At 39.7% G+C, this 12,516-nt stretch overlaps 1 protein-coding gene across 1 annotated transcript; it reads right to left on the bottom strand.

Annotated features, from left to right (window-relative positions):
* Positions 1-4,552: 4,552 nt before the first annotated feature.
* On the bottom strand, positions 4,553-7,858 carry snrpe (small nuclear ribonucleoprotein polypeptide E). The gene is made up of 5 exons (XM_030777640.1): positions 7,730-7,858; positions 7,398-7,424; positions 7,103-7,165; positions 6,309-6,387; positions 4,553-4,793 (listed from the first exon to the last, which is right to left on the bottom strand). The coding sequence occupies exons 1-5, from the start codon at positions 7,781-7,783 to the stop codon at positions 4,738-4,740; spliced, it is 279 nt and encodes a 92-aa protein (XP_030633500.1). The 5' UTR covers positions 7,784-7,858; the 3' UTR covers positions 4,553-4,737.
* Positions 7,859-12,516: the final 4,658 nt, after the last annotated feature.

The raw sequence follows: 12,516 nt of genomic DNA, 5'->3' as shown, positions 1-12,516 counted from the left end.
TCAATACTGAGAGTCGGTATTAAAGGAAAGTTAGGTATGGATGGAACTGGTACGAGGAGATGCTTTCCTCTGACGCAAAAATAATGGAGTCTGACCCTCAGGTCAGCAGGTTTCATTTCTTGTGCTTCAAAGCAAACATTTTTTTTATTCCGAAATTACCAATAGGTAGTTCAGAAACTGTCTCCTGAATCTCTTACACAATTAGCGTAGAGTGACTAACGGCTCTGAGTGACCAGTGGGCCTCCAAAGTCAATTCAGTTTCAGATTAAAATGTGAAGTAAATTGGTTATTCTTTTTTCCTCTTTTCCAAAAAAAAAGAAGGAGGCGCACAGCAGTGCAGAACTGATAGGCCTTTAATAGTTTGGTCAGTGGTACAGGTGACAAGGTAAAGGCACCCTTTCCTTTTTTTTTGTTCAGATGGAGGTCTGCTTGCAGCCACCCGCTCTTTACTTTTCGCTTGCGAAAAACAAACAGTAGCAAGAATAAAGGGCCGACTCTCTGCAGGGGCTGGAGGGAATATTGGTGGTGCCCCACACAAAGCCTGCCCTGAAAATAGCCCCCTCACACAATGAGACCTGCCACTCTGTCTATGAGATAATGTCTAATTGAAAACAGTGCAACCATTGTACTGCTGTCACCGGCTCCATTGTCCAGAGCCCCCTCCTTTTTTTTTCCATTGACGCGGCACGATTGTTCCCTGCCATTGTGGCACCCGCACCCCGCTCTCCCACTCTGTATTGTTATAATTTCATTACTCGTTTGTTTTTTGTTCACCATCTCCTTTCGCTCCCCTGCAGATCTTTTGTTCCATACATTTAGCCAGTACATATCGAATCACCATCGTTGTGTGTGTGCTTGCGTGTGTGTGTGTGTGTGTGTGTGTGTGCGTGCATGTGTGTGCTTGCGTGTGTGTGTGTGCATGCCTAGGTCTATTTTAAATATAAGATAAACAGGAAACAAGTGCGATGCATAGAGAAGGTTTCCATGTTCGACATTGTTTAGAAGTCATTGACATTAATTATGAATGGATAAGCAATATGCATGTTGCAAGAACAGTTTTGCAAGAGCAGTTTTCACACATGCGTGTTCAACAATGTAACATTTTTAGTGTGATGATGGAGAGATGAGCATAAGAGTTAAAACTGTTGTAGACTGGTAGTTAACCATCCATGAAACGCCATGTGTATGCAAACGTCTGTATCACCGCATGGAATACATTTATAGGAACTGAAGTGTTACCCTGTTACTCACTGTGAATTGACTTACCTATCTTTATCCTTTGCCTATCACATATCCGTCAAGCAATGCTATAATCACTCGGAAGCACGCCAAATTTCCTTTTTTCTTAGTTCACAACCTGCTGATAGCATAGTCGAGCCTACTATCCAGGCCTGCACACAGGTCTGTGTATCTCAATATACTACAAAACCAGTGAATTCAGCAATGAAAAATGCTCTGTTTCCTTGAGTGTTTTTTTTTAAACAAAGATGTTATCAGATCTGCTTATTATTTGACACGTTAATAGGAGAAACATGCGGGTATTGTGCATCGCATCTGCTCTGTTAAAACAAGATAAGAAACATTCCCAGTTCAATGCCAGATCCCATTCTGGGTACTGTTTGACAGAAACGTGTGAGAAGTTTGGAAGTTGTCAACAGTTAACCATTCTGTTTTCATTTTAATTTTGGTTTGTTTCTCTTGCCTCAGCCACCTCAGAATGTTCCAGGTTTGTGCTGCATGCGACCCGAGTGACATGACACTGGTTGAAGTGCACGATGTACAAGCAGAATTATCACGGACAAACATCTAAGACACACTTGAACACCCACAGCCTCCTTGAACATTTAATTTGAAAACCAAAATAAAAAAATAAAGCAAACATTTAAAAAGTAATTACCTTGAACAAACAGGGAACACTGATTAGTTAGTAAGTGAAAAGGGGGAGAAAAAAAAAAAGATGCATGAAATACTGAACACATTTTGAAAGAAAGAAAAACGATGAGGCATTCGGTTTTGGCTGAAAGGGTGTATAAAATCCAAGTCTTTCAATTTGACAAAGGTTAAAAAGATTCATTCAAATTATGCTCCGGTACAGACAGTTAAATGCCAGTGCTGTCATAGCATAATGCTATAATATGACTTTCCAAGTGAAACAGTTTACAAATTCATTCACATGTAAATCTCTCACATTTTCTTGTCTCCGCATTCTATTCCTTTAAAAGATGTGAGTGTGATACATCCTGTCTCATTTTCCTTTCTTTTAAGAAAATAAAATCTGTTATTATAAATATTTATACCTTGTCTCAGTCATCCATATAATAAGGCTTCAGTTTTATGCTACCTGAGTTTATAATTGCGTATGAAATATAGTTCAAGTTTTTGAATTAGTTACCGAACTATTTTTGATCTCCCCATTATGGAAAGAGGATTTGGATGTCCTGAGTAAGAAAAAAAATGGTTTTAACCATCAGCAAGGACCACTTGGTTTTCACATAAAGAATGTTATTTCCATCATTAATCTCATTGCAGGATATCCGTCTAATAAATGAACATTAAGTGGTTATGATGTATAATATGATGACTAATTATGTGCTAATAAATGGGTAATAATTAGATTATGCAGTTTGCTTGTATCATCTGAACACAGTCAAATATATCCATTACAACATATCCCAAGTTTCTAGCAAACCCTGTTTTAGTCATCAACTGTTTTTTTGGGGGGGGTCCAGAGAGAAAAACTAAGGTCAGTGCAAAACAAAACAGATTGGTTGCACAATGCCTTTGATAAACATGTAAAAGCGTAGTACGGTTCTAAATAAAGGAGTAGTGTAAGAAGAACAGGGTGGTGCACGGGGAGACAGGCTACCACCTGTCTGTTTGGGCTGAGGTGGGTGACGGGTCAGGAGAGAGGGAGAACAAAGAGCACTGCTCACAACAATTGCACCCGCAGGAACAGGAAGCCCTCTGGGGAGCACATGGATAGCAATCTGACCTGGGCAGTGTTTCCGCAGGCTAAACCCAGAGAACTGACCTGACTCTGGGACTCTGGAGCCTGGTATGGGGGGCACTACATTTCTAACATCCTGCCCCCTGTCCTAAAGAGACTCTGCAACCTGGACCCATCCATGCATTCTGCTTTACGGCTAAAGGAGAGGACAGCAGCACCCTGTGCCCGTTTTGGTATCGTGAAGCGTGTCGCGTACACTTTGTGATATCTGAGGAGATCAGCAAAAGGAAGGGACAGTACATTCCGAGTCAGTATAGAAGTGGATTACTGCAAACAGGTGTGGGCATACAAGCTGCAGACTAGAGTAACTGGACCGCTTCCCCTGAGCCCTAAGAGTGTATCCACATTGAATAGAGACGGTATTGTCTGAGAAGCAATTCTCTCTGAAAAGCAACTGTGGGATTTGGCAAGTTGTGACCAATTCTGAATGTCTTTCTTCACGTACACGTAGAGGAAAAAAATATTTTTAAACTTTTCATTTCACTTTAAGACTTGGCTTGAGTTTTCCCTAATGATGCATTTCCTTTAACGTTTCCTATCTCTATATCTAATTTTTCACCGTTCGACATGAACTTGATTCTTCAGTAACTCAGAACGCTTCATGCACCACTTCTGTGGTTCCAACCACCAGAAGTCAACGTAAAGTTTGTGGCTGCAATAAAGATGTTGTGCTCCTGTGAAGTTCAAGTCAGCAACTGACTTCCTCCCAATAAGCTTCTAGGCAGCATCTGGCACTCCAGCACGTAGCATCTAGTACAAACTTTCTTAAAGTGATTGAGAGACCGCTTCCTTCTCAGATTGGCAGGGAGTTCCTATCTATAGTTCTCACCAACCACACACCAGCCCCCTTCTTCAAAGATAGCGCCCTCCCCCATAACCCACCCCCCCTCCCCCCATCATCCTCCCCTTACCTTCCCCACATTTGCTGACTTGTGTCCGTTTTCATAATTTCCAGATTTTTATCATACTTCCTCTTGAGGAGCGTATTGGTTGTTGAAACCAAGTCTTTGTAACCCTTTTTTTTTTCTATTCAAAACTTTGCCATTGACGTGAGCTGCCAAATTACTTCATTATTTAGACATGCTAAGCTACCAATGTGTAAATGTAATAGCAATCTTGCCTTTACAGTAATTAACAGTAGTATGGATTGAGCAGGTGCTTTGTATTTTAAATCTAAAAACACCTTAAACTCAGAAACACACACTGCTCAGAAATATTTTTTTTTTCACATTTATTACAAAATTTTATCTAGACAAAAATCAAGTTACCAGCAGTTGTGGAAAGAATCCAGACTCAAAAGCTTGATTAAGAGTGATGACAATATTCTGAAGATTTAGCTTTTTTTTTTGTCCTGCAAAAACACAACTGCTGCAATGTGATGTGTCTGCTGATTAAGGTGGTGTACACATGGGTTAACGGGAAACTTTGAGGACACTGCCCTCTTGTGGTTACAGATAGAGATACTCTTGGCCTAGACTAATGGTGATACTAACATAACATTTAAACTAGAACTAAAAGCCAAATACTAGAGCCAGTGACTGTTTTAACAAAGGACATTATTTTATTCTTGTTGGGTACAAAAAAGGACAAAAAGGTAATAACGTCACATATGACAAATATCTCTAAATTTCATTTGCCTAAAAACTGACAAATGATACAAAAGACAGTCATGTCCTCATATCCAAGAATCTGAAAAGAATAAAGAAAACAGCAAGTTTTTTTCTGGAGGACTAATTGGACACACTTTGTAGCAGTGTTATATTGTCTCCTTTCAACATGATCCGTCCTAGGAAAAGAGACAAAAACAAAGAGATGCAGGTTAGCTACTGAACAGAGTAAAGAGGAAAAAAAAAAAGTGGTATCTTTTTTTTTTTTGAAGGGGGGGGACAGCACTTCATTATAACATGAAATGTAACACATCAGCTACAGTGCATAAAATTACAAAAGTGTCTGTCCAAATGGAAGAGAAAGTGTGTTGAGCAATGTAAACGTATTCAAAGACAGAAGAATATGATATGATTCCCAATGCTATGATTCCCACAGCTTCAAACACAAAGTTATCTAGTAACATTACCATAGGTCTGATGGTAATAATATGCTAAATTTGTGGGACAAACTCAGTAAGCACTATGACTCAGCCAGCCCCATCGAAACCGTGTGACACATTGGTGTCATTTAGGAGTAATCTTATCAGCAACAGAGAACGAAAAGACTGCTGAGGCTGAAATAAAGGGTGAAAAAACACAACTAGTAAACAATCTAGATACCCTGACTGTCCTTCATGACTCAGAAAGTTAGCATAGGACTCGGTGCATCCAGATTTGTATTTGAATGTTTCGTCTTAGATGGGGCGGGTTATATTTCGAATATACTTGATGTGTCGCAGCTTGTTCTACGTGCGATGTAATAAATGACTATATGACGAACATCGAGTACAAACTGTCATTCATTTTTTTAAAGAAACCGGCTTGCTTTGGCGTTTCACTTCTCTTGCTCCCTCCTATGGCGCTCTCCCTCTCACAGACACAGAAAGACAAAAAGCTCACGTACACATGTCACACACATTGGCCTGCCCATCCAGACCACTGTCCTGGGCGAATGTGTGAGACGTACATAGGTGAGACATGTGATTTTGTATCTAGAGGGAGCAGGGAGAGAGCCTGGAGAGAGAGAAAGACATGAAGTGCCAAAGCCAGTTTATACGTGTTGACTTCAGAAATGGAAACAGAAGATGGAGGCAGACAAATTGGTTCCAAAATGAAACAGCACTGGATCCATCGTCTGGCAGTGGTTTGGGTATCGCAAGGAAGATGTTGAATAAATACTGTTTCATTACATTTAATTTGGTTGTGATTTCCCCCTTTTAGCATGCACGTTTAAAATTGTTTCAACAGAAACCGCTAATGTATATAAACAAGAATGTTTTAACGCAGACATATGTTGACAGACTACTACAATCATCATACTGGTGCGATTGTATGCATCAAAGGGTTAAATCGAGCATTTATGAAGTGCTTTAGAGGAGATTTCAAAATATCGAGACATATATCGTGTATCGCAATATAATCTACAAATACTGCGATATTATTTATAGGCCATATCAACCAACCCAGATCTTAGACATGATGCTTTGAGATATGACATTGGACAGCCAATCAGTAAGCTGTCTAATTATCAGATGTGTAATGTACTGTAAAGGAAAATGCATTTTTGAGAGCGTTGTGTAAGCAGTCTGAAATCACACCACACCTTCCAAGAGAGTAACGACATGCCTTTCTAACGCTGCACTGTAGACACTTACCCAGAGGCTTTCTGTTCTTTGTCTTCATGTGCACTTCCTCAGCATCATCCAGGACCAAGTTCATATATTCATCAAATCCCTGCAAACACAGCAAGTTTTCAGTTCAATCCAGATGAATGCACAGAGAAATGAGCAATGAGAGAGCTTCTCACGTATACGTGCTGGTGACTCATAACTGCACAGGTCACCCACCAGCAGGTGAACCGAGTGTGTATTTTTACCAGTTCCAAGTAAATCTGAACAGGGGCAGAGCTACAGATTCACTCATTTCCTATATTAAGATATGAGGGGTTTTTTTGTTGCTTCTTTGATCCACCTCAACAATGTCGACGCAGAGTCAGCACCAGCAGTTGCTTATGTGCAGAATTACCCATGTGTATTCTGAGTAATACAATTCCAAAATGTACTTTAAATATTAAAAAATTCAAATTGTATTCTAAGTACAGTATATTTTTTCTGGATAGGAAAATGTGTTACAGCAGAACTGGTCAAACAGAAGATATTCAGTAGAACTTAATTCATGTGGTCTTTTAAGGCCCTAAATGATGAAAATTTCAATTTGTGAATTCTACTTCAAACTATTAAACATTAATGTCCAAACAGGCCATTCACACTTTCAAAAAACATATAAAACAATACGGTTGACACACAGATATCACTGACAAGATTCATGGATTGGAAAAACAGTAAATTATTTAAAACACAAGTGAACATGAATAATGCATGAATATGAACATGAGCACAGATCTCTACGACACCAGAAGGAAGCAAAGGACAAACAGGAAGTCACTTACAATGATACAGCCCTCTATCCTCATGTTGACCTGTTCGTAAAGCCAGACCTGGATCCGAGACCGCTGCACAAAGAGATGTGGAAAGAAACGGGTTAAACTTAGCGGTGTCTGTGTTTACCATGTATGAATAAACTTATTGACCACTAGCAATAAATAATAAAGAAAACAGATCTGTAAGGTATGTTTGACAGCTATATTATTTACTGTTACTTCAGTGTAAATTGGAGATGTTCAGGCATTAGTAAAAGAGTGATGCAAGTTTCAAATTAATGACAATATAAAGACATCAGCTTACGTTTTGCAGGTATCTGAAAATGAGATTCTGAAAGTTCACAGTTAAGGAAACCAACAAAAGCCACAACATAATTCAGATAATTACTCTTGCTGGGCACAATCATCTCACTTACAGAGTAAAGAAATTTGTAATTAACTATGCAAACAGAACGGATGCACTGAATAAATTCTGAACCTCAGCTATCTAAACAACTGCTGAGTAAGTTTTGAAAAGACTACTACATGACTACTTATTTCATTATTAGCAAAGCTTGCTAAGCAATGAATGAGGCTAAGCACTCACTGCTCTAACGTTAGCCAAATTATCGAGCAAGTTTCACAAATAAAGGATACGATAGGCTGCACCATAACTTTCTGGACTTTCTGTCCTTGTCCTCTGTACGCCATCCTGCTGATTTTTACCTCTAATTTCGAACAAAATCAAATTTCGAACAAAATGTTTCCCGCGGTAACGACGTTATCACGTTGGTTTCTCTAAAAACAATGGCGGGCTTCCGGAAGTAGTATGGCGGATGGAAATGGAAATGACAGATATATGTTTTTTTTCTCTAGCGCCACCGAGGTTTTAGGAGGGTACTAACAACCTTTTTTCCTTCAATTGTACGGTTAGGCTGCTTGAAGAGTTGTGTAACCCAGGAACCACCTTAAAATGATATGAAATGACTGGCCTAAATGAAAGGCCAGTATACCTGTTGTAAAGCTCACATAAATAAAAGAAAGAAATTCTCTGAGATTTACCCAGTTGGATTGATAAATTCTTAGACAGTGAATAATAAAGTTAAAACATCACCAACACCAAAGGCGACAATGCATGTCCACTGGTATTGCATTTGTTCTATCTCCTGATGGTGCTTTCCTGCTTTTCCATGCTTTTGGTGCATGTTCTGCTGTTCATGGCCAATGTTTTCCAGCTATATTCACAATGGCTCAGATGTCATTTCAATAACGATCATCCACTGCTTAAGCCATACCTAAATCGGAACCTTATATGCAGTAGGCGATTAGTAGGGGAATGAGGGGGAATGCCATCCCCCTTGTTAGCAAAATGACCAAAATGCATCTTGTTAATCCTTGTTAACCTGCCACCCCCATATATACTCTATAGAGTAGTGTCAGAGACCACTGGGCTATCCCCCCTGTTAAAAAATAACAAATCACCTACTGCTTATAGGTAAGACTATATGTGAACATGTGATCTCTGCAGTAAGTGCCGTCTGTTAAGGTTAACCACTGTGTTACATACGCTGTGTTCTGTACTTTTGTAACTGCTGGACCACAGATTGCTTAGTTTGATACGCACGCAAAATGTTGTGATATTTCTTTTGAATATGACTTGCGTTCTAAACTTTATAAGCTCTTCTCATAAGAATCAGAATACTGTGTCAACACATCACACTAGCCAGTACATAACCACAAAGAAAAAGAGAGGAAACATTTTTCAAAATTTATGTTCATCTTGTTTTGACTCCGTTCGGAGTGTCCTTCTTATCTGGAGCATCACAGTACCTGTCGTCAGATTTGCAGCTAGTTCTTGACTGACCAGTTCCGATTTAAGGCCAAACTAGCAACTAATTTCTCTCAGATATTTTAAGTCTAATATCATGCTTAAGAAGAGTATAAACAGTGACGTAGAGGTCATTAAGGTCATGCTAGAAAACTAAGAAGTTTCTGCAGTGGGATAAAATATTAAAAATGAGCAATACTGGTAGATGTCTCATAAATTACAAGAAATTTTCACAAACGCAATTCTTATGAGAAGATCAAATGCAACAAAAAACAACAACACTTCTAAGGAATGTTCGATCTTTTTGTGGTATGATAATGAGAAAGAAAGTGACGCCTAGGGGTTTTTGTGGGCAGTTACATATTTACTCAGGCGTGACAGACATAATTATGAAACATGAGAGGGGGGAAACTACACATAAAAATACATTTGAAAAATAATATTAAAACATTTTACATGTGGTAAAGCCAGAGCATAAGGTGATAATGAAGATAAATTGAAGTACTAATGATAGGATGTTGGATTTGAATAGGAAGTAAGGAAGGACGTGTAGTTGGCAACTGTTGCGATGGAAGAACCACACTGAGGCATGTCACAGATCAGTGTGCAGTAGTACACGAGGAGTCTGCACTCCAGTGCTACTGGCAGAGTTGCAATGTCCTCCAGGGGTAGCCTAGTTATGCGGTTAGAGCTGAGGTCCAGTGTTCCTAGAAAAGGGTGGCTGTGCTCCTGAATGGAGAAAAAAGGGAAGTCGGTCAGACGATTGTGGATGGGTTAGGCCTTGCACGGGTTGCTCAGGCTGGTCAGGGCTTTGCTCTTCACTCGGGTGATGCGATTATTGAAAATAAGAGGCTCCTCCATGTTCAATAGCTCCTGGAAGCACCTCTTCAGGACATACAATCGATGAAAGGACAGGTCTAGATGGCACAGGTTAATTGTATTCTTGAAGGTTCCAGGGGAGATCCTTGTCAAACGGTTGTGGGGCTATTATGGGGGGGGGGGGGGGGGGGGGGGGGGGGGGGGGGGGAGTTAATAATAAAATGGATTCCAAACCTGTTTTAATGTGTTCCTTTTTTTCCACAGGTTTTCTGAAATAGAATATTCCTACAGCTCCAGGGAATGAAGTTCTGTCCAGTTAACTGTATGCTGGGACAAGAGCTTATGTTCGTTAAAGAGATTCTGAATGACTAAATAACTGTGAGACAGTGATAAAAAAAAAATTGTGCATGTGCATGCTGAGTGCTGATGTAAGTTATGTCCAGTTTTGGATTAGAAATCACACTGGGAGTTATCTGGGGTGATCAAATGACGGTATATGTAGACAGGTGCCTAGACCGCACAGCGGTATTTTGCTGATAAAAATTAGCCAACGTGACAAATATTGATGCTATGTGTACAGAATGTGCATGTTATGTGCGTTATGTGTACGTTATGTGATGTTATGTGTATCAGAAATAATGTGCTGCCTAGTGACAGCGCATTATATCTGATAATTATCAGGAGATTGCTGTAACCCCTACTTGGATTCCACTTCTGCTGAGTCGGAGTTACAGTCATGTTTATGTTAAATTTTGTACTAGTCTGCAGGAAAAAAAAATTGAGGTAAAACATACCCTTTAAACACACATAATCTGCCAAACCACTAATGGGGTCGTGCTAGCTTGAGGTGGTGATGCGAGCAAATGCAGCTTGCGGTTCATCTAAATCCCTGGGCTGGGGCACATTTTGGGCTCATGAATTTTGCACGATTGAAACAATTTGTCAACTAATGGAGATATATTTCAAGCTGTTTTACAGTTTAAAAGGCTATCCTTTATGACCATTAGATAATAATTTACAGTTGTATAATTGAAAACACTGTGGTCAGTGTGCCACAGTCACCAGCTCCATTGTTAGTCCCTCCCTTTTTCTGCGAGCATGGCACAGTTATTCCCTGCCATTGTGCACCCACATACCTCTCTCTGTTACTGTCATTTCATAACTCATTCCATTTTGCTCCCCAGCCTCAGGTGCTGCATATTATGTCAGCTTCATAGTGTGTGTGTGTGTGTGTGTGTGTGTGTGTGTGCACGCACGTGCGCAATGTATTTGTATTTTTCTTTGTATTTTCTTTGTACTTTTCTGGGGGTTGAAAGTCCCCAGTTAAGATAGCATATTCTGACAAAATTGCCTTGTGGGGACCAAAATGCTGGTCCTCACTAGGAAAATAAAAGTTTTCTAAAAATATATTGTTGTTACTGATAAAACAAAAAGTGTCCAAACATTTCTTTGGTTAAGGTTAGGGTTAGGGTTCAGTTAGTATTCTTTAATTACAGGATAATGGGAGTCAAGGGGAAGTCCTCACTAGGATATGAATGAAGGCGTGTGTGTGTGTGTGTGTGTGTGTGTGTGTCCAGGCCTCTCAATGCTGCATTTTAAAGCCGAAAAATTGAAAAAATCTCAAGACTTTAGAGAAGGTTAGAGAACCGGGCTTGTGACCGGAGGGTTGCCGGTTTGATTCCCAGGCCCAACATCCACGGCTGTGTGCCCTTGAGCAAGGCACTTAACCCTAATGCTCCCCGGGCACAGAGGAATGCTGCCCACTGCTCCTACGTCTGTTGTGTGTTCACTACTGGTGTGTTGGATGGGTTAAATGCAGAGACAAATTCACTGCTCACTGTTCACAGTGTGTGTGTGCAATCACGGAGACTTAACTTAACTTATCAGTGCTAATTAATATTTGGTGTGTCCGCAGGAAAGTATTATGTACTTTGTCCACACTGTTAAAAAGTTTATTGTTTCAAATTTTCAGTGGTAGCCAATTGTGTGGATGTATATGGTGTCTGCAAATAGAGTCTGGTTGCTGAAACTTTTGTGAGCCTGGATCTTACTTGAGTTTAAAATAAATAAAGTAGCAGCTATGTGGAAAGATATGGACTCCAAGTGACTGATGTCCTGTGAGCTTGCATGGATCTTGCAGACTGGTATGGTTGTAGGTCTAGTGTGTCTCTGACAGCTTTATATTAATGGTGTTTGATAGCTGATCTTATCAAGCTGTTCTTGATGACAGTGGTAGCAGCTGTGATGTAAAACAAATAAACTCAATATCCGTTTTTTCTTGGATTCCTCTTTTAGTCGGTATTAATATCAGTGTAAAATTAAGTATTAGTTCTATGCAGCAGGTTCTTCTAAAAAAAGCCAGTGTTCTATCCTGCTCAGTTAACATAGTCATACACTCAGCAAAACAGCCGCATACGTCTCAGTTTAGATAAACCTGGGCTGTATGCACAAACTGTGTTTATCTTCAAGATGTTTTGTAGCTATTCTGGTGGAAACCCACTGGAGCACTGAAGATAGCTGTCATTCTATCATTGGCGAAAGATTTTCTTTATTAGCACAACTATGAGCAAAGGAGATATTGCTCCCATTATGAAGTAATTGTTATGTTCATACTCAATTTGAAGGTTTAGCCTAAACTTTCCATATGATGTGTTCCTTTTAGTATATCTATGTATATATTTCATTTATTGCCGTTCTGACTGAGTAGAATCTTGTTGTCCTCGGGAGTTCAAAATGGTTTATGCATTGAAGAATTTGGGCTCTTGGCATTTCCTCCCAATGAGCTTGTAAGACAGCT

The sequence above is a fragment of the Chanos chanos genome, chromosome 6 (genome assembly GCF_902362185.1).
Source record: "Chanos chanos chromosome 6, fChaCha1.1, whole genome shotgun sequence".
Lineage (NCBI taxonomy): Eukaryota > Metazoa > Chordata > Actinopteri > Gonorynchiformes > Chanidae > Chanos > Chanos chanos.
The sequence above is the reverse complement of the archived record's forward strand: the minus strand, read 5'-3'. Positions and strand labels throughout refer to the sequence as shown.